This window comes from Phalangium opilio, unplaced genomic scaffold (genome assembly GCF_054372755.1).
Source record: "Phalangium opilio isolate 3A_F unplaced genomic scaffold, DU_Popi_V2 ptg000079l_1, whole genome shotgun sequence".
NCBI classification, from domain to species: domain Eukaryota; kingdom Metazoa; phylum Arthropoda; class Arachnida; order Opiliones; family Phalangiidae; genus Phalangium; species Phalangium opilio.
In genome coordinates this window covers 2,459,847-2,482,677 of record NW_028324187.1, presented here as the reverse complement: position 1 = coordinate 2,482,677, position 22,831 = coordinate 2,459,847, and the positions used below count along the sequence as shown (strand labels likewise).

The 22,831-nt window shown below is 35.5% G+C and overlaps 2 protein-coding genes across 4 annotated transcripts in view; one reads left to right on the top strand and one right to left on the bottom strand.

Moving 5' to 3' along the window:
- Positions 1-22,831, bottom strand: part of LOC149654168 (prolyl endopeptidase FAP-like) — a 182,928-nt gene that overhangs the window by 126,844 nt on the left and 33,253 nt on the right. The gene's annotated exons all lie outside the window — the stretch shown is intronic.
- The window catches only part of LOC149654164 (inactive dipeptidyl peptidase 10-like), a 102,290-nt gene continuing 79,473 nt past the window's right edge, over positions 15-22,831 (top strand). Inside the window, exon 1 of the mRNA XM_089845569.1 lies at positions 15-236. Within this exon, the coding sequence (XP_089701695.1) occupies positions 102-236 (135 nt within the window). The 5' untranslated portion in view covers positions 15-101. The remainder of the gene's footprint in view (positions 237-22,831) is intronic.

Below are 22,831 nucleotides of genomic sequence, written 5' to 3'. Positions count from 1 at the left end.
GAGTGTGCGAGTAACTAGCGGGAGGGTTGGATGATAAGTCATGTGGCGAGATTTAACCCGCGTTACCGTTATTAACATTAACATAAACATCGAATTAGGTCATGAACTACAGTGTAGGAAGTTCGGGTCCCCCGAAAAGTTACAGCAGGAGTGTGGTGCCCAAACCCAAGTCGGGACAAGGTGCCACAGGATCGCAAGGAGGAGCCAATCAAGCCTTACTAGAAGATTCCTTAGCAGTAAGTACTATCTATCTCTTATATCTATCTATCTGCCTTAAGAATTAATTTCCGTCGCACGAGAAGCCATAATGATTCAACTACTCCGCGACATTATAACGATCGCTCTCCAATTTAGAACGACTATCAATTCGCGATTAACAAACCGTAATACCAATGGCACATCGTAAAATGATGTAAACATCAAATACTCCCCAACAGATAGTATATAAACTATTTTAGTCTTAATTATTGTATATTGTTAAACCTATTTATGGTTGGTTAATTTTCTCTATAGTTATGATATTGCTCCTAGGTTTAATAAACGTATTTTACAAAATTAGTCAACTCTAAACATTTGGTTCCAAGTTAAACTAAATATTGCATTAAATATAATTCCATTAAAAATAACAGCACGCCTTCCTGAGCGTATATTAAGCTAATGGTCCAAGTATAACTTTAAATTATTTATTATATCTCCTTGAAAAAAATTTAAAACTTATAGATATAATTGAAGTACGTACACCTTGCCTTAAATCCCAAACTTAAGGGCTAATAAATTATTTAAAACTGCATAAAAAACATATTAAATTACTATCAATTACAATTTACGAATACATATCACTGAAAATCGCGAGTTATTTTTTCCTCAAGGTAAGTAAATCTTAACCAAACTTTTAAACAATTCGTTTAACCATTTTCAGTAAAAGTCTTTTTGAAATAGTAAAATCAATATGAAAAGGAGGGAAATATTTTGAGCAACAATATGCAAAGTGTACCTTGGGCGCTTCAACAAACTCGGTTATTAAGACATTAAGAATTAAAAGAGGTCATAGAAAAATATTGCTGATATACAGGGTGTTTCTCGTAAATCTGCCATAAATTAAGTGGGATGTTTTTGAGTGCACGATTTTGAAAATGTAACTTCTATCTCCATTTTGCCGTTCGGGCCAGTACTGTTTTCGAGTTATGATTTGAGTGTTTTAGGGATGACACCTAATTAAATTAAAAATAATTGTGTAAATACGTTTCTTAATTAAAATAGTCCAAATATAACTTGAAAACGTGTCCCTCGGGCAAAATGGAGATAGAAGTTACATTTTCAACTCAAAGTCGTGCACCCAAAGAACATCCCCTTTAATTTATGCTGTACTTACCAGAAACACCCTGTATATCAAGGCGTAAAAAAATGTAGATCACGAACATTCGCGTTTCTAGTCTCGCTATACACAATAAGAATACATCCGAAGAAACAATATACTTTTTGTTGAGCACCACCGTTTGTGTTAGTGAAATGACCATGACTCACTATACGGTAGCTTATAACGGTGTGTAAATTATCAACTCAGTACACGTTTCGCATAGACCGTTTTTTACCACTTTCATGCTACGCCAAGCTAGTATACTATAATCTAGATATTTTGCTGCCCTACAACCTCGCTTCTTGTATTTTATCACATCGCTCGTTGCTAGAGAGATCTTAAGTTATTTATGACTGAATATATTCGACCTCGAAACATGACCACTTTTTCTGGCCTAAACATAAACCTAAACCCCATTATTCCACGCGGTTTAAAACCCTAAAGGGAAGATGCAACTGTGAATATAAATTGATTTATAACATCAATATAAACAAGTATATTTAAATTAAACTGACTAGCGAAATTAATTTTCCTTTCATAATAACAAAAATACTTTAGTTACACGAAGCTATATTATATTAAAATATTAATTTCTTGATCCCTTTCTATTTCTCTTTGTTAAGGGAAATAACTTAGAAAATAAAAACTTATTTTCTTAAAGATAAAGAATAAATAGAAATAAAATGAAAAATAAATTTCACTGCGCAATTCGAGCAAAACGACCCTTGGCCGCACCGTGAAATATTTCCCCAACTCCAATTTCATTTCGTATAATAAAGACATTACAATTTTTGGCGTTAATATTGGGTCCAAATATACGGTATAGTTATAAAAATCTTTCAAAATCGTCTTATCAAAGGCAGTTGACGTTGACTCTGCTTAACATAACTATAAATCCGCGAAACCAAACCATATCATAGACGCGATAATTCCTGAGAAATTCGTGAGGCTTGTAAGAATTTTTTCAAAGTAATATTTATTTCAAATGTATTGTATAAACTAATTGCGTAAAAGCCCAACGTTAAGAAATTGATATACATTCGCGCACACGACATTCTCAGGGCCTATACCGTCTCTGACCGCGTCTAACTTCAGGATCTTAATTTAATCCGCAGATAAAACCTGCCAAAAACATACTTTAAAAAAAAGGAAATAAAATAAATATAAAAATAAAATCGTGAATTTCTAGGTCTTCCTCTTTTGTAAACGGTTTTCCGCTTAGTTGAATAAAGGACTTGAATAATTGGATTACAAACATTACTGTATATATATGCACATATACTGTATATATGGTATAATTTTAGTCGTTGACCAATTTTAGGACTTTAGAACTTACAGTCGAAACGTTTTCATTTGATTTGATTTGAAAAGCTCTACACAAAAAAAATTAATTCAATATTAATAAATCCTTTTGAAATTGAACTGGAGAAAGATAGGTATTATCAGGAGTTTGTATCCCGGATTTATTAGCAATTACTATTACGGAACTAGCATGAAATGCACGAACCTCTAGAACAACCCCCATTGGCAAATTTCCCTACGATGCTGAAACTAGTTTAACTTAAGTACTAACCAAGAAAACTTAATTTAAATTTGGGACCATCTTTTAAAATGAAGGCCAGATACGTTACTGACGCGATAACTGTTAATTCTAAATAAGAGACTTTTTCAAATCGTCGGCAATAATTTGTAATTGGTTACTTCTGAATAATCTTTTAAACTAATTTCACTATCAATATTAATATTTCAACTTAATAAAACTCAAACGATTTGATGAAAATTTCAACAGTATCTGAAATAAATATATCCTTAGATGAAGAATGTTTTTATCTTAAAAGGTTCGAAGCCTTATGTACAGCATCCTTTCCATAATATGACAAAGTCATCAAAACTTTCCCTCCATCATTCCAGAAGTCAGCTTCTTTATAATAAAAGAGCATGTTAATAACAATAATAAAGTCTAAAGATACTTTTCTTTGGAAGAATTAAGCTATTTCGTAAGCCTTGGCGTAAAGTGGATAAAAATGCTTATTAACAAACTTTGTTCGGCTTCGCGACTACGCATCCCTTTTCTACTCACTTACAAAGTCGCATACCAGACGAAACTAAAGAATGCCATCCGTATGACCGTATTCTAACAAAAGGGCCCGAGTAATATTAGAGCGCGGGAAAAGTGCATGATACAAGCAAAATAATAATCACGGTCGTTGTATTACATCCTTTTCATCTTAACCCGGATTCTTTCATAAGATCATTGAGTTCAGTCTAGAAAAGAAAATTCATAACAGGGTTGCCACGAAAGCCTTAGATTCAAATTCAACTTTTCCAGGTTTTCCCTAACCTTTTCTACGACTTTAGGCCCAATTTTATGGCTCTAAATATAAGAAAAGGTGATATAAGTAACGCATTTAGTTTTAATCGCATTTAATGAATATTTAAATGTAAAGCATTGTGTTATCTGGCTTAACGTCACCCATTTTAATGATTAAACCGCATATATTTTAGCAACATTAATAAAATTAATTTCCCTGACTTTGATGAAATTCCAAAAATTCCCTGACCTTTTTGGCCCATTTTGAAATTCCCAGACTTTTCCAGGTTTTTCCTATCTGTAGCAACCCTGCATAATATCTCCTAAGACAGAAGGTCCCAATAGGGGAATACAAACCGGAAGTGAGTCCCGAATATTCGCCAGGAAATTATAGCGTCATAAATCAAGGGGAATCTTTACATGTATACTATAAACATAAATATCACTTTGATGTAGGTGAGGGCAGGTACTTCTACTCACTGGCCAGTTTTCCTTTCATTGGCGAAACATGGCAAAAAATCACATGTGGCAAAATTCTTGATGAACTCGAGTTCAAATTCTCATCAGCTGTCTACGTCTTACATATGGTGATGAATATACCTCATGGATACTCTCTCTAGAGCTAAGAGACTTGTCTAGTCTAGCTTAGGAGTTGAAACTCATTTTGAGAAAATTAAATGAAGGTGCACTGCGGTTCAAACTTTCTGATAATTCAAAAAGGAAGCGAGATAGGAAAGCCAAGGCTTACGGTGGTTAGTAAAAGATTTCTATTGTCTAGCTAGAGCTCACTCAATACGCCGGTTCATCGCATATTCATAAATTGAGAATCTCCATGCAGCCTCTCAAAATACGGGGAAAATTAAAAAATGTATTCCTTAGGTAATAGCTCCTGAGAAATCTATAAAACTCCTCCGAAACTCTAGAGACCAGACACCGCTCCACAAGTATACGCCAATCATCTTACACATATACTGAGATACAATCTTAGAATGCGTATAATTTCGTTTATGTAAGGCTTAGGAGTCTTCTTCAAGAATGTTACTTAATATGTTGTTCAATTTTCTACCAGGCCAAACCGATATAATTTTCACTTTTAAGCAATTTTCAAGCACGATGGAAATTGGGACCGTAATTCGAGTTTTAAAATTGGTTCGTTAATATTAAGGTTAATTAAAAGTTAAAAACAGACTGAAATTACCGTAAGTGCGTGTAAGTCTAATCACTCAATCAGTGTGCGACTTTAATTGACTGCGCTAAAAATATACAGGGTGTTTCTGATAACTCTGGGCTGGGGTAATAAATTAAGGATAATCTGAGAGTGATAAGCCCCTCGTTTATTACTTATACATTTAACTATTAATGATTTTTAATCCTATGCACGTGGCCTGAATTTTATGTACACAAAACAAGAACGCAAAAATAGTAACTTATGAAATATGCAGTGTTGTTTTCGCGTGCAAAAACACGCACAATTGACCCATTGTTGCGAATTCGTAATAGTCTCACGTCATACGCCCATCGTCCAGACCTTAATTTAAATTTTCTTTTGTTGTCAAGAGTTTTCGGCGCCTTTTTGACCCGCCTTCTTACGCATCCAAAGAATAAAGCTACATAGCAAAAACCTTAAAAACTGAACGTTTTCCAAATGAAGATTTTTGAAATTTCTCGTTCTATACTGAAGTCCTGAGCGAGTGACGGACCCCTCTTTAACCTTTTAACTTATAGAGTGAACACCCACGCAACCCAATCGCGTGCATCAAAAACTCTAATTGATCTTTGCTTCTCTTCAAAAAAAAATAATCATTTTAGTGTAACGAAAGAAGGATGCTTACTATGAAAGATTATCTCTACATAAACCTTTTCAAGGCTTCTATCTTCTTAAGTTTCAATGTTGGTTAACTAACTTAAGCGGTTAAAACTAAAGAGAGTAAGCTACAGCGTGCTGTACCCTAAGACAGAGATGGATTTCACCCACTCATTTTATCAACCACTTAAAACATTGCTCGAATAATTAAACAATTTGAACACAAAACCATAAGTTTGATAAAATTATCTGGAAAAAATATCAAATCAATGCGCAGAAGTACACCAATAAACATAACAAAACAACACGTGAATTGTCAATGTGTAAAATGGCCATTTTAGTTATTTAGCTTTTAGCGACTATTTATAAAATAATTTTGGGTCCTTGAGTTGTAAGATAAATAAATGTTTTTAAATAATAAATGAAGCTTTGTATTTGGGTTCCCCGTGAACCTTTTTAAAAAAGGGTAAACACCTTTACAGGCGTTCTATGGAAAACCAATGCTAAGGTTTCAGCCTGGTGGGGTGCATTGTTTGAGTACATTTATATGCTTAGCGGGAAAACGTCTTTATAGGAGCCATTGGAAATATATACACACATACGTTAGCAGGCTTTCAATCTAAGGTTGTTAAAAAAACTTCACCGACTTCAAAGATATTAAGAAAATGGAAAATTAAACATGCTTTTACGGGACATTTCTTTACAGCTTTATTAGTTAAAAGACTAATAAAGCAAGGACGCGATTTTAGTGCTTTTAAACACATTTTCCGGTCTTGATAAACCTTTTTTTTCTTGACCCATGCAAAGTAAGTTCGAACTATTTTAAAAGCACTTTGGAAACAGAGCGGCCGCGCCTTAAAAGGGTGCTCGGTCACGGTAATTAGTGTGTCCAAAATGCAGCACGAAACTCTTATTAGAGGAAGATAGCTAGCTAGCTAGCTTGGCTTGCACCTTTCTTTTTTTTCCTGACCTATAGATGGCCCTTTTCTTAGATTGTGTCTTTTGGACATCGGTGATTGGGGAAAAGTGTACTGGACCCAACTTTTTTAAAGGTTTTGAGAATCGCTGATTGTTTGATCTAGAAGGTTACTAAGCCTCTTCCTGCCACCATGCAATTCTAAAGCAGAAGCTAAAAGAAAATAAAAAGTACCCTCAAACTTCTCTGGAGCCAGACCTTTTTGGGAAGGGCTGGAATCCATTTAATACGCATTAATCTTGGGAGATTAAAAATACATTTAACTCTTTAATTCAAAGATGTATTTATTTAAAATGTTGTAGTAGTTAAACCAGAATCAGCCTAATCAGTTTGAAATTAGATCAAATAGATGGGTTATATTATATGAGTCTAGCTGACATTGAATATACGGTACAGTTCTACAAAAATGTATTTACTTGAAATTAGTATCGGAAATAGCAATGATATAATAATGTTCAACTCTCCTCAACGCATGAACAAGTGACGGTTCACAATGGGGTTCGTGACCATTTATATTTTGAAACGAAATGCAGAATAAACAAGTTTTTGACGCGTCACCATCAAGGATGTCATCAACATATAAACGAGTTAAGGGGTTGCGTAATGATTTTGGGTGGAAGTAAAGATGAACTCCCAATCATTCATACTTCATTTAAATAAAAAATACATCCCTTGTTCTAGTTATACAAATATATTAAGCTCATATTTAAAAACCCTACAGGTAAACATAATCGCTGCGTAATTAAACTTCTCGTACGTTATAAAGTACGCGTAGGCTTAAAAATATTCCGTGTCTTTGGAACATATGTTTAATATGAAACCTGTACTCCAATTCCCTCGTTAGCTCTGATAACGTACCGAATGAGTATCACTCGGAAAACTAAGGCCGTTTCGTAGACATGTCACCGACACCAATAGTAGGTTCCGTTGCACCAATAACTATTGCGCAGTTGCAAATATCAGAGGCCGATAACCACGAAGTCGTTGTTAAAAATACGTTTTCAAGAATAAAGTCATTTAAATTGTCACTCAACTTAAAATCAGTTTTAAGCGCGGTAATATGCAGTTTATTATCTACAATCGGAGCGTTACAATTCCGTATATTCCCTTCGATTAAACCAATGGAACTTTTGGGTTACGCCTATCTGTCGATGATTGTGTTTAGCCTTCCAGCTTGGTTAAACTTAACCAGATTCAACCGTGAGAATTTAAAATCGTTATCAAATGCAAGAATATACTTGTATCTATTTGGAAAAAGCTTGGCGACTACTGTATCACTCATCACATACTTTCAAGCTCTGAATCGAATACCATCTTCATTGGTACAGATTTTCATGACGCTAAATCCTTTCACAGCCTTGTGGTTATCGAGAGTCCTGCTTAAGGAGCCACTGTCCGTTTTAAAAGTAATTGCATTCACTTTCATATTAACTGGAGTCATCATAGTTAGTTGTTTAGACCACACCTTACTGAATGTCTCCGAAAATTCAAATCTAATCATGGGCATAACGTTTACCATTATCGCGGCGATTACGGCTGCTACACAATTTGTTTTAGCTAAAATTATCAGTGAATTAAACGTGGCCACCGTTTGCATCTCAGACGCGATTATAGGCATTGTTTTAACCGTAATTGCGTTCATCTTCACTGAAGAAATTGTTCTACCAAGTTGCGGAATAATGGCCTTCATTTTATTTTTGTTTTCGTTAAAACAACCATTAACTCAAGTGGCTGTATTTTATTCGTGTAAATTCGGTCAAGCCGGATTGGCAGCGGCTATGGTCATTGGACTTAACGTGGTTTTAGCCTTCATTTTTGACACTGTGTTTTTCAGTTTAAATCCACCGGTTTTGGAATACGTGGCGGCCATTTTGGTTCTAATTGGAACCGGATTAAACGGTTTCGGGCAATATATTACCAGTGTACCTTTTCTTAATAAAGCTTTGTGATCATGTAAATATTTTAAATCTTGAATTAGATTTAACAGGTTAAGCTTATTTTTCTGATATAAACTAGGCCTAAAATTTTTAAAATGAAAACAACAGCTGCTCTATTCAATGCCTGTACATAGATGCAACGAGCTAGACGCTTGCCATGAATAATAAGTTCAACGTAGAGCTTAAATTTATAATGTCAGAACAGTCGTTATCGTGAGACCTCACACTAGAAATATGGAAGGTGGCGGCATAGCGAGCGAAATTACTTCAAATCCGATCCAAACCGAGACGGAATTAAGTATTAAAACTAAGTCTCGTAACCTAGTCTTTAACGTAAAGTCGATTTCGTGTTCCATCGTGGCAAGTTTGGCAATGACAATAGCGGCTTTGCAATTTCGAATCTATCCTTGGCTAAAACCGAGTCAAGCAACTGCTAATGCCTATCTTACGTCCGTCATCATGTGTTTATCGTATTGGATAATGGACCCAAGAATGCATACTAAAGTAACAACTAATACCATTCAAAGAAAACGGTACATCTTTTTATACTTATTTGGTAAAGGACTGGCTACGGTTTTCAGTTCGTTATTAATTAACACGGCATATTCCAAAATCCCATCTTCATTGGTGATGATAATTCAGTCTCTAAACCCACTGACGTCATTGATACTAGCGAGAATCACTTTGAAAGAACCCATATCCGTTTTGAAAGTAATTGCATTTGTATTTATCGCGTCTGGAGTAGTTATTGTTGGATGTTTGGACAATTCTTCACTGGATGTTTCTGCTTATTGGAATTTAACCATCGGTATCATTTTGGCCTTAGCCTCGGCTATTAGCGCGGGAGCCGTGTTTGTTCTGAGCAAAAGATTAAGCGATTTCAACGTCGCCGCTATAAGCTTATCGGACTCGATTATGGGACGAATTGTATCAGTTATATATTTAACTTCGACGAATGAATTAGTTATTCGACCTTGTGGAGTCCCGGCGGTTGTAGCTCTAATTATTACTTTTAAATATTTTCTCGGCCATATCTCCATTTTCTATTCTTGTAAATTCGGTCAAGCTGGTTTAGCCTCAGCTATGCTTATTGGGTTTAACGTAATATTCTCCTTCATTTTTGATGTTAGTTTCTTTGGTTTGAGACCTCCAATCTTACAGTACGTGGCAATGATTTTGGTTTTAATTGGGACGTCTTTAAACGCTATCGGTCAATCCACTACATGTATACCATTTCTTAATAAAGCTTTGTGATCATGTAAATATTTTAAATCTTGAATTAGATTTAACAGGTTAAGCTTATTTTTCTTGTATAAACTGGGACTTGAATTTTTAAAATGAATACAACAGGTGCTCTATTTTGTGCCTGTACATAGATGCAACGAGCTAAACGCTTGCCATGAATAAAAACAGTTGTGATCGTGAGAACGAACACTTGAAATATGGAAGACGGCGACTTAGCGAGCGAAATAACTTCAAATCCGATCCAAAACGAGACGGAATTAAGTATTAAAACTAAATCTCGTAACCTAGTCTTTAACGTAAAGTCGATTTCGTGTTCCATCGTGGCAAGTTTGACGATGACAATTGGTGCATTACAATATCGAATCTATCCTTGGCTAAAACCGAGTCAAGCAACTGCTAATGCCTATCTTACGTCCGTCATCTTGTGTTTATCGTATTGGATAATGGACCCAAGAATACATACTAAAGTAACAACTAATACCATTAAAAGAAAACGGTACATCTTTTTATACTTATTTGGTAAAGGACTGGCTACGGTTTTGGGTTCGTTATTAATTAACACGGCATATTCCAAAATCCCATCTTCATTGGTGATGATAATACAGTCTCTAAACCCACTGACGTCATTGATACTAGCGAGAATCACTTTAAAAGAACCCTTATCCGTTTTGAAAGTAATTGCATTTGTATTTATCGCGTCTGGAGTAGTTATTGTTGGATGTTTGGACAATTCTTCACTGGACGTTTCTGCTTATTGGAATTTAACCATCGGTATCATTTTGGCCTTAGCCGCGGCTATTAGCGCGGGAGTCGTGTTTGTTCTAAGCAAAAGATTAAGCGACTTCAACGTCGCGACTATAAGTTTATCGGACTCGATTATGGGACTAATTATAACAGTTATATATTTAACTACGATGGACGAATTAGTTATTCCACCCTGTGGAGTCCCGGCGGTTGTAGTTCTAATTTTCACTTTTAAATATTTACTCGGGCAAATCTCCATTTTCTATTCTTGTAAATTCGGTCAAGCTGGTTTAGCCTCAGCTATGCTTATTGGTTTTAACGTAATATTCTCCTTCATTTTTGATGTTAGTTTCTTTGGTTTAAAACCTCCAGTCTTACAGTACTTGGCAATGATTTTGGTTTTAATTGGGACGTCTTTAAACGCTATCGGTCAATCCGCTACTTGTATACCATTTCTTAATAAAGCTTTGTAAATTTTTGAGAGTTTTCAATTTTGTATACCTAAACATATTTAAATAGCTACGATTGTATACAGTTCGATTTTCCAAAAACACACTTAAATGCAAAAGGAATTAAAGATTTCGAAATGTCGGTACCCGAGAGCCAAAACGACATAACTGGAGATCATAGTTGCACAAAGTTACGTGTTTTGGTTCCAAGGCATCGATGTGTTGACCAAACATCGAATGTTCAACAATTATCGTAATCGCGATTTCTTCTTAAGCCTTTCAGATCTTATTGCTGGAAACAAGTCTTTAAGCTACAGCCCGTCCCATCACTTCATGGTTTAGTAATGTATATTGAAAGCTGGGGCGTATTAATACGCTGTGTTTAAACCTTGAAAGGTATTCAGTGTTTTTATCCAGCGCACTTTCACAAAAGAGAAAAAACCCAACGAAAACAGCTGTTTCCTATTTACCTGTACGGGGAAACCTACCCAGCTAGAACGAACTACACTCGCGCAAATAGGGACTTTAAACTGTATGCTCGTCATTTTAGAATATTTATTAGAAATGTCGACTAAATCCTTGAATTACCGCTTTAAATCGCGTACGAGATTAAACGGTCGGCAATTTAAATCAACTTCAAAACATTCATATACCTGCTTGGGTAAAAAAACTTTTCTATGGGCGCCTTGTTGACGGTATTATTGTCGCGAGTGTTTACCACATTTGGAAACCGTACCTGCATGGATATCTGGGACAAGGCTTAACCACGATAATGTTCGCAATCGCTAAAGGAAAGCTATGGATGTACGTCATCAATGAAGTTTCTTAGGGTGCTCTGCTGGTAAGTATTACAACTAAGCCTTAACACTTCACTCTTACCAGATTAAAACAATTAATTTTACACCAAATTGAGCCGATTAATTTTACACCAAATTGAGCCGATTCTGAGAATTTTCAAAAAAAAAAACATGGGGGTACATTTAAAATTCTGTATTTAACTACTTTTAATTTAGTACATAAACTGACGTAGTCTGAAGCTATGAGAATAAATACGCATGGCTGCAAATGTTTTCTAAATGACTTGTTTTTCTCGCATGGGTTCAGTGTACTAGCTTTGCTAAACCATTTTATTTGCTGAAACCGAGTGCAACTAAAATTAAACCTTGATATTGTTGACTTCATATTTGATTTATCCTTGTACATGGCGACTAACCCCAGTGAATATATATGATTGCTACCGTACCTGATAACACTATCAAAATACGTTTCCTAATGTAAGTCGGGTAGCTTCATGCAAGGAGAAATGAGGTAAGATGGAGTGGAAGTGAAGATAGGCGACCTGCGGCACTAAAACACTCCCAGTGTACCTCGCGCACGCTCCTATACCCTTCGGTCGTAGATCGTTAAGTGCTGCTTTGTAGCGCCATTGTATTTGTATGAGAATTAGCTTCTATTTTTAAGACAGAGGGGGTGTCCTTTACGATTCCCTACTGTACAACCCTACCTACACGCTGAGGATGCTGGGAGGACTTCAGTGCCGTTCCGTAGGTGGGGGTACAGAGGCAACGTTATAGGTATGGGGTTTCCACTCCATGCCTCTTCTGAATGTTGAACCCAATGTATTTTTTAGTAAAGAAGAAACAGGTGGTATTCGTTTCAGGTATACGTCCTTGATTTCTAGTGTTCAGTCTTTTTATACCTATACAGTACATACATTCGAATTCATAAAAATGTCTGCTACAGTCGTTCCGCCACCGACGGCAACTCCTTCAAATGTTGAATTAGAAAATACCCAGAAACCACAAAAAGGATGTAAAATACCAAATCAAATTAAATCCTGCTTGGCTGCTTTATTGTACTCAGTCTTCAGCACGGTCGGTGCTCTTCAATTTCAATTCTATAATTGGGTTCCACCTAACCAAGTAGTGACGTATACTTATCTAACTTCGGTGATGGTAACGATACCTGGATGGTTATTCGACACAAGAATGAACAACGAATCCTTCGACACATTGAAGAATGAGAAACTATATCTTTTCTTAATCGTCAAGAGTCTAATACACGCCTCCGCGGTTTTATTCCAAAATCAAGCTTTAAAACGGATTCCATCTTCTCTGGTGCAAATTACAATGGGCTCTTTACCAGCAATCTCCTTGGTTTTGTCCCGTGTAATTTTAAAGGTAAAATCATTCTTTTCAAGGTCAAGTTTATAAATAGGGTTCTAAGTCTAATCATAAGTTCATAAAGATATGTTCCATAACTTTGTCATTGGTTACCGAGAGCTTGTCATGAAGTGACGTTGGTGAAACGTCATAGATTCTCGTAAAGCAGACGATACTGGGTCAATTCACGTATAGTTTTCAATGAATTTTATTCTTATTGTACAGGAACGAATATCAATACTGAAAACTTTGTCTTTCTTGTTCATAATTACTGGAGTAGTCCTGATTGGTTTAATTAAAAAATCACCTTTGGGATCGTCAACAACATATTCCGATCTTCTTACCGGACTACTGTTCGCGTTTTTATGTTCATTTGGTGGTGCGGTTAATTACACGGTTTCTAAAAAAGTCAGCAATTTAAACGTAATGACTATAGGAGTGGTGGATTCCATTATCGGATTTGTAACGTCCATAGCAATAACTTTTATATTAAGTGATAAGTTTATTATTCCTGAATGTGGTGTTATGGCAGTCGTTTTCCTAGGTTTCTCTCTTAAACAACTCCTAGCTAACTTTTCAATTTTTTACGCGTGTAAATTCGGTCAAGCCGGATTGGCTTCGGCTATGATGCAAGGTTTAAATATGATTCTATCTTTTCTATGGGATGTTACTATTTTTGGAATGATTCCCCCTGTATTGCAATACATCGCTGCCATTATGGTTTTAATAGGGACTTGTTTAAGTGGATTTGGTCAATATTTACCAGCTCAAGCCAAGATAGTCAAATTTATGAATAAATCATTGTGAATTTAAAGATTTATTTTTATTTAATTGCTAAGCTACTTGAGAACAGCCTACAGCCTCTATAATCATTTAGTTTTTCTACCCCAAATGGACTGAGGATGTGGAATTTCTAAATAAAACCAGAGAATAACTCAAGATGGAGATTATTTATCTCCAGTTGGGGAAGGATAAACCACATAAAGTGCTCTGCTATTGGCTTCAAAAAGCTAAACCATATCGTCTACCCTTGGTTCCTCCCTACATCAAAACACGTGCTAAACAACCTTCAACTACTCAGATATTTCTAGGTACACGTTTAGTCACGAAGCTAAGTGCGCATTTAAGTTTGGAAAGTCAGAGCTTTGTAAGTTAGTATTGGCAAATCAATAAAAGATTGATACAAAACTTTATACTTCGTAAACAATAGTTCAATATGACCTCTACTTCCGAAAATCTAACCGTCTTCCACATAAGTATTGAAGGTACCGCAAATAACCAAACCGGTAGATGTAAATATAAAATACCGCCTCAAATTAAATCCGTTATCATGGCATTTCTGCATTCGTTGGTTAGTACGGTCAGCGCTTTTCAATACCGATTATATGATTGGTTGCTACCAAATGAAATAGCCGCTTATTCGTACTTAACTTCACTAATCATAACAATTCCTGGTTGGCTTTTCGCCACCAGATTTAATACCGATTCATTAACGCAATTAAAGAAAGGAAATCTTTACGTTTACTTAATAATGAAGAGTATAATACACGGCGTTACAGTTTTGTGTATAAATCAAGCATTAAGATTAATTCCATCATCTTTAGTTCAAATTATTTTGGGTTGCATGCCCGTTATCGCCTTGGTTCTGTGTCGCGTAATTTTAAAGGTAAAGTGATAAGAATTTTTTCTTCTTCACCTTTTAAATGAAAAGTTCAGGTAACATAACATTATATCTTAAAATAACGTCCTTTTTCTAAATATAAAAGGAATTAAATATTAAAATGAAAATATATGATCTCTTATAACAAAAGAATTGGAATTTAATTAGTCTTAAAAATGAGGACTTCTATGCTGCCATTGGTTTTGTGGAGTCTGCTAAACCGAACCTCTTACCCCTACGGAATTTGTCGAATTCTCAAAGGCTGATAGAGGTAAGGGTAAGGTAGGTGTAAGAGGTTCGGTTTAGCAGACGCCACTAAACCAATGGCGGAACAGTAGTCCTCGTTTTTAAGACTAATTATACGCGAATTATTTTGCAATAAGAAATAATTACTTTTTTAATATTTAATTCCTTTTATATTTAGAAAAATGACTTTCTTTTAAGGTATAATGCTATGTTACTTGAACTTTTCCTTTAATACATTATATTTCAGGAACGCGTAACGGTATTGAAAACTATTGCCGTACTCTTCATCATTATTGGTATTATTTGCATAAGCTTCATTGGAAGTTCACCGCTAAATTCAACTACCGGACATTCGGATCTTGTAATGGGAATTGTATTCGCTTTACTGGGTTCCATTGGCGAAGCATTCTATTACACGCTTTCAAAGAAGATTAGCAATTTGAATGTATTTACAGTATGCGCGACAGATGCAATTTTTGGCGCAATTATATCAATTTGTCTTTTAATGACCACTGAAAATATTGTACTTCCTTCTTGCGGTGTTACGGGGTTAATCATACTAGGATTTTCATTGAAACAAGTTTTAGTTAACGTGACGGCTTTCTACGCGTGCAAATTCGGACAAGCCGGATTGGCATCGGCTACGACACAGGGTCTAAACGTCATTCTATCTTTGCTAAGTGACGTCACGCTTTTTGGACTCATTGCACCCATACCTCAGTATGTAGCGGCCATTTTGGTATTAATTGGCACTGGTTTAAGTGGTTTTGGACAATATTTGCCTCCAATTAAGTTTCTAAATAAATCTTTGTAATGGGATAGATAATAAAATAAGCTTTAATCTACATGCTCTCTTTGAACTTTGAACTTTAAAATTTTCAATTATATTTGTTTTCATTATGGCATCGGTTTAGCAGCAGTTTTATCGCTACTAGGCCTAGAATTTATTTCGCGTCGTCGACTACATATTACCGCACTAGCGCCTTCTCTTATCATACTCTCCTCATTTGAACATTTTTGCCAATCATCAGTTACAAAACAGCACGTCGAGCTAGAGATGAAGTTCATTTTGGAACTGGATGTACACAGTTTATTATTCTACCCTGGCTAAGGTAGAAATGACAATTTTACAATACGGTTCAAAAAAATTATAGGCATTGCGTTTATGATTATGAATCAAAAGTAAATTAATCATGGATACTATAGATTGCATTTCAAAATAAACTAGAAGCTGTTTTTGCCTACGGTTTTTTTAAAGGAGACGACAAACGAATTACAACTCCACTTAATTTTACAAAAATCTATGACGTATCACCTATTATGTTGTATAAACCTCCCTTTAGGATCACAAGCCTTGGTAGTAGTAAAACTATTTTCAAATAAGAACGCAATAAACAAGTATTATCCATTTGGGATACCCATTACATCTACAATGAGTTTCATCAGGACTGAATAGGAATATATTCAGCCGTCATTTCAATTTGAATATCAACGCAAGTTGCATTAGAGGAAATAAATATTCTAGAGCGCAATATATTTATCACACTGTCATTAAACGATGGAGGCGTTACGGCTTAAAATCAAAAAGTGTTCGTCTTTCTTTTCATCACCCAAAACCAAATCGTTTTTGTTAGCATTCTCATGCGCCATTATATCTACTTTAAGCGCTTTACAATACTGAATATACCCGTGGTTTAAACCAATCACGGCAACCGCGTATAGCAGTATTTCAACGGCACTTTATTGCCTACCTGGACTAATTTGCAATATTTATACGCAGCCAAAAGTCAATAAAAATCAAGCTACCGAAAGAATGTCGATGAAGAAAAGAATTACTTTCATAGTAATTCGGTCCATATGCATGGGTATGGCCACGATATTCTACAACTTGACTTTAGAAAGGATTGCCGGATCCCTAGCGTTCATAATTACCTCAATGGGACCATTCCTTACGATAATTGTATCAAGAATTGCGTTGCAAGAAACGCTAACGGTACTCAAACTCATCGCCTTCGTTTTATCAGCGACTGGTATGGTTTTAACGGGATTTTTGAACAACACTGGTTTGGCTACGAACATTCATTCTGATCTGATATTGGGGATTGTATTCGGATTGTGCTGCGCCCTCTCAAGCGTCGGATCCAACATCTTCAGTAAGATATTATCATCAGTCAATCCGCTGCAAGTAGTTTTATTGGACAATCTTGTTGGAACAATACTTTCAGCAATTTTTATCTTAATTTCGCAAAATAATCTGTCTATTCCTCCTTGTGGCTTAGCCTCGTTTGTTTTAGTGATTATAAATTCGAGAACCTTTGTTAATCAAATAATAAATTTAAAAGCGTACAAGTACGGAGAAACGAGCGTGGTTTCACCCGTGCTGAATGGATCATGTATAGTCCTGGCATTTATTTGGGACATAATTTTTTTCGGTTTAGTTCCACCTGTACTTCAATATATGGCCGCGGTTTTAGTATTAATTGGAACATTGTTAAATGGTTTTGGAACATATATACCTCATATGGAGTTTCTTAATAAAGGATTATAAATATTTTTTTTAAAGTTGTACGCACAAAATCTTTGGATGGCACAGACATCGTTACCTGGACAAGCAGAAAAAACCTTATTAAGGACAATACTTAATGAATGTACTTTAAATGGCAATTTTAAAATTGTTTTGAGGAAAGAATTCTATACAGGTAATAGGAGTAGAGCACCTTGAAATATATTCGACATTTGGCACATCCTAGCTTTACAACTGCGCTAAATTGACGTCAAAACACTGACTGAATTGAAAACATCCAGATGGCATTTTATATCGAAGAACAATCCTGTTAGGTTAAACGAAGGAGGCTAACCAGTTCATAAAGAGGTAATAAAAATATTCACGAGCGCAAATAATTCATCTTACTGCCATTAAAATATGAAGCCATTTCAAGTTGAAATCAAAAAGAGTTCATCTTTAGTTTTATCAGACAAAACTAAATCATTTTTGTGGGCATTATTGTGCGCCACGATCTCTACTGTAGGAGCTTTACAATACCGAATATATCCATGGTTTAAACCAATCACGGCAGTTTGCTATAGCAGCATTTTATCGGTAGTTTATTGTTTACCTGGACTAAGTTGTACTGTTTATACGAGACCAAAACCCAGGAATAATCGAGCTACCGAAACATTATCGATGAAAAAACGATTAACTTTCATAACAATCCGGTCATTATGCAGTTGTATGTCCTTAATCTTCTACAACTTGACTTTGGAAAGGGTTTCGGGATCTTTAGCGATCATAATGACGTCAATGGGACCATTCCTGACCATTATTGCCTCACGAATTGTGTTGAAAGAAGCAATAACTCTACTGAAACTCATCGCCTTCGTATTCACAGCAACTGGTATAATTTTGACTGGATTTTTGAAGAACACTGGTTTGGCTAATAATATTCAGTCTGATTTGATAATGGGGATTGTATTCGGATTGTGCTGTGCCCTTTCAAGCGCTGGGTCCAGTATTTTCACCAAGAAAGTTGCATCAATCAACCCACTGCAAGTAAATTTAATAGACAGTCTTATCGCGACATTAATTTCAGCGATATTAATCTTAATTTCCAAAGATAATCTGTCGATTCCTCCTTGTGGCTTAACCGCGTTTGTTTTAGTGATTATAAGTTCGAGAGCATTTTTTAATAGAATAATTCATTTAAAAGCGTACAAATACGGAGAAGCGAGCATAGTTTCACCCGTGCTGAGTGGATTATGCATGGTTCTGGCATTTTTATGGGACATAATGTTTTTCGGCCTAGTTCCCCCTGTACTGCAATATACAGCCGCTGCTTTAGTATTAATTGGAACTTTTCTAAATGGATTTGGAACATATTTACCTCATATGGAATTTTTAAATAAAGCATTGTAAATTATTTTTTACTGTTGTACGCACAAAATCTAAGATATATAAACTGCACGTGCAGAAGGAACCTTATTGAACATAGTACTTGATGTATATGCTTTTAATGATAATATTAAAATTATTATGTGGAAAGAACCTTGAAATATATTCGACATTTGGTACACCCTAGCTTTACTACTGCGCTAAACGTACGTCAACATAATGGCTGAATTGAAAACATCCAGATGCTATTTCATTTCGAATAACGATCCTGCTAGGTTATACGTCGGAAACTAACCAGCTCCTAAAGAGGAAATAATAATATTCATCATAGTGCCGTTAAAATATGGAGCCATTACAAGTTGAAATCAAAAAGAGTTCGTCTATAGTTTTATCAGACAAAACTAAATCATTTTTGTTGGCATTCACAGTCGCCACGATTGGTACTTTAGGCGCTTTGCAGTACCGAATATACCCGTGGTTTAAGCCAATCACGGCAGTTGGGTATAACAGCATTTTATCGGCAGTTTATTGTTTACCCGGACTAAGTTGTGCTGTTTATAAGCGGCCAAAAACCAGGAATAACCGAGTTACTGAAACAATGTCAATGAAAAAACGAGTAACATTAATAGCAATCCGGTCAGTATGCGGTTGTATGGCCATAATCTTCCACAACTTGACTTTGGAAAGGGTTGCGGGATCCTTAGCGGTCATAATGACGTCACTGGGACCATTCCTGACTATTATTGCCTCACGAATTGTGTTGAAAGAATCAATAACAGTACTCAAACTCATCGCCTTCGTTTTCACAGCAACTGGTATAATTTTGACGGGATTTTTGAAGAACACTGGTTTGGCTTCTAACATTCAGTCTGATTTGATAATGGGGATCGTATTTGGACTGTGCAGCGCTCTCTCAACTGTTGGAGTGAGCATTTGCAGTAAAAAAGTATCATCAATCAATCCATTGCAAGTAGTTATAATGGAGAGTCTTAGTACAGTATTACTATCGACAATTTTAATCTTAATTTCCAAAGATAATTTGTCGATTCCTCCTTGTGGCTTAACCGCGTTTATTTTAGTGATTATAAATTCGAGAACCTTCGTTAATCAAATAATAAATTTAAAAGCGTATAAATTTGGGGATGCTAGCGTAGTTTCACCCATTATCAGTGGATCATGTATAGTCCTCGCATTTATATGGGACATAATGTTTTTTGGACTAGTTCCACCTGTACTGCAATATATGGCCGCGGTTTTAGTATTAATTGGAACATTGTTAAATGGATTTGGAACATATATACCTTATTTGGAGTTTTTTAATAAAGGATTATAAATTCCTTTCTACTGTTGTACGCACTAAATCTTTGGATTATAAATTGCACAGGCATTACCTTTGACCCGCAGAAAGAACATTATTGAATACAGCGCTTAATGTACTTACATTTAATGACAATATTAAACTTTTTGTGAGGTAAGGACTCTATTCAACCTTTGATACATCCTTCATTTACCTCTGCGCTAAATTGACTGAATTGAAAATATCCAGATCTAATTTGAAATCGAGTTACTGTTAGATTATGCTTAGCTTAAAAAGAAAGTGAGGGAGAGCGTAGTGTTACTATGTGAATTTAAGTAAATCTAATAAAGTACAAGAGAGGAAAAAAGTAAAAACAATAGATTAGTAAACTAGAGACCCTAAGGCCATCTATTAAGTATCGAGACCGGCAAACAATTGTGCCATAGTCAGATAATAGCAAACACTCCTGCGAGTTAAACGAAGGAGGCAACCCAGTTCATAAAGAGGAAATAAAATTATTCAAACGAGCAAATAATTCATCTTACTGCAGTTAAAATATGGAGCCATTACAAGTTGAAATCAAAAAGAGTTTGTCTATAGTTTTATCAGACAAAACTAAATCATATTTGTTGGCATTACTGTGCTCCACGATCGCCACATTAGGCGCTTTACAATACCGTATATATCCGTGGTTTAGACCAATCACTGCAGTTTGCTATGGCAGCACTTTATCGGCAGTTTATTGTTTACCTGCACTAAGTTGTACTGTTTATACAAGACCTAATCACAGGAATAATCGAGCTACCGAAACAATGTCGATGAAAAAACGACTAAGTTTGATAGTAATCCGGTCAGTATGCATTTGTATGACCTTAATCTTCTACAACTTGACTTTGAAAAGGGTTGCGGGATCCTTAGCGGTCATAATGACGTCACTGGGACCATTCCTGACTATTATTGCCTCACGAATTGTGCTGAAAGAATCAATAACTGCAGTGAAAATCATCGCCTTCGTTTTCACAGCCACTGGTATAGTTTTGACGGGATTTTTGAAGAATACTGGTTTGGCTACTAACATTCAGTCTGATTTGATAATGGGAATTGTATTCGGATTGTGCTGTGCCCTTTCAAGCGTTGGAGTGAGTATTTTCACCAAGAAAGTTGCATCAATCAATATACTGCAAGTAACTTTCATAGACAGTCTTATCGGAACATTAATAACAGCGATATTAATCCTAATCTTCAAAGATAATTTGTCGATTCCTCCTTGTGGCTTAGTCGCGTTTATTTTAGTGATTATAAATTCTAGAAACCTTGTTAGTAAAATAATTCATATAAAAGCATTTAAGTACGGAGAAGCCAGCGTAGTTTCACCCGTGATGAGTGGATCATGTATTGTCCTGGCATTTACATGGGACATAATGTTTTTCGGTTTAGTTCCACCTGTACTTCAATATACGGCCGCGGCTTTAGTATTAATTGGAACTTTGTTAAATGGATTTGGAAGATATTTAACTTGTATGGAATTTCTTAATAAAGGATTCTAAGTTTAATTTTGATTATATATTTTTAAAATATATAGAATGTTACGTTTTGTGCGTGCTATATTATGCTATAACATAGTTTCAATTATTTTCCCAATTTTAAAAAGCTTCTTCTTTGACGTTTAAATACAAAATTCAAAGTACAGATTGATACGCGGTTCTCAGGTAAAGGTACTGAATTTCAGGTACATGAAGCAGACGGGGTGTGCGGCATATGGTACTTAGGCGTAAACGCAGTACATACAATTTAACCTAGCACGGCATTAAAAAACAGTTTTACTTTTACAAGCACTCATTTGCATTTCTATACAAATCATTTAAATAGACTTTGATTATAATTATATCATGCCTTTTTTGGGGGGGGGGGACGTATAATGACATTATTTTGGTTTAAGCAGCAGTGCATCCCTATTATTGTACTTAAATCTACCCAAAAAACCCAATAAAACCCGAGTTTGAAATTGTAATTGTTGTACATGGTCGTTTGAATAAAACCCGAGTTTGAAAAGAGTACTATAATTGTTGTACGTGGTCGTTTGAATAAAACCCGAGTTTGAAAAGAGTACTATAATTGTTGTACATGGTCGTTTGTGGTAATATATCCTACAATATAATTTATGTAAAATTGCTGGGTTACTTGCCATGATATAGACGTATTTGGGACCATTCCCTACTCTAATTTAGTCACAATATTTGCTTAAAGAATGAATAAGAGTATACTGGAACTCACGGCTTATTTCTTCAAAGCGGTTGAAATAAATAAATAAAATAAAATAACGAAATTTATGCATAACCCTTCAATTTTTTGGCAATGTGACTATGAAGGTATATTTATTCTGTTACTTTTCCAAACTTTTCTGTGTAGTTTCCCGGAAATTTAAGTGGTATTTCCGACATTTTTCAGTGGTCTCCGTCGCCTCTTAGCGACGCTACTCAAATTTACGAGAATTCTGGTAAGAGTCTCTTTGAATGGTTCATAGTTAGGTCGAAATCTCGAAAAAAAATTCGAATCCAGACTGCGTCGTTTACTTTAACGCGATTCCTGGCGCCAGCTACGATTCTATTCCCGACTACCCTTCCCTCATACACCACCAGAGTTTTTACGGACAGAATGAAAAAACTCTTCACAAGATTAGCAAGTTAAGTTGAAACTTAGAACCGAAAACTTGGCACAGCCTGTATTACCACCCTTCTGAGGCACAGCCAGTAT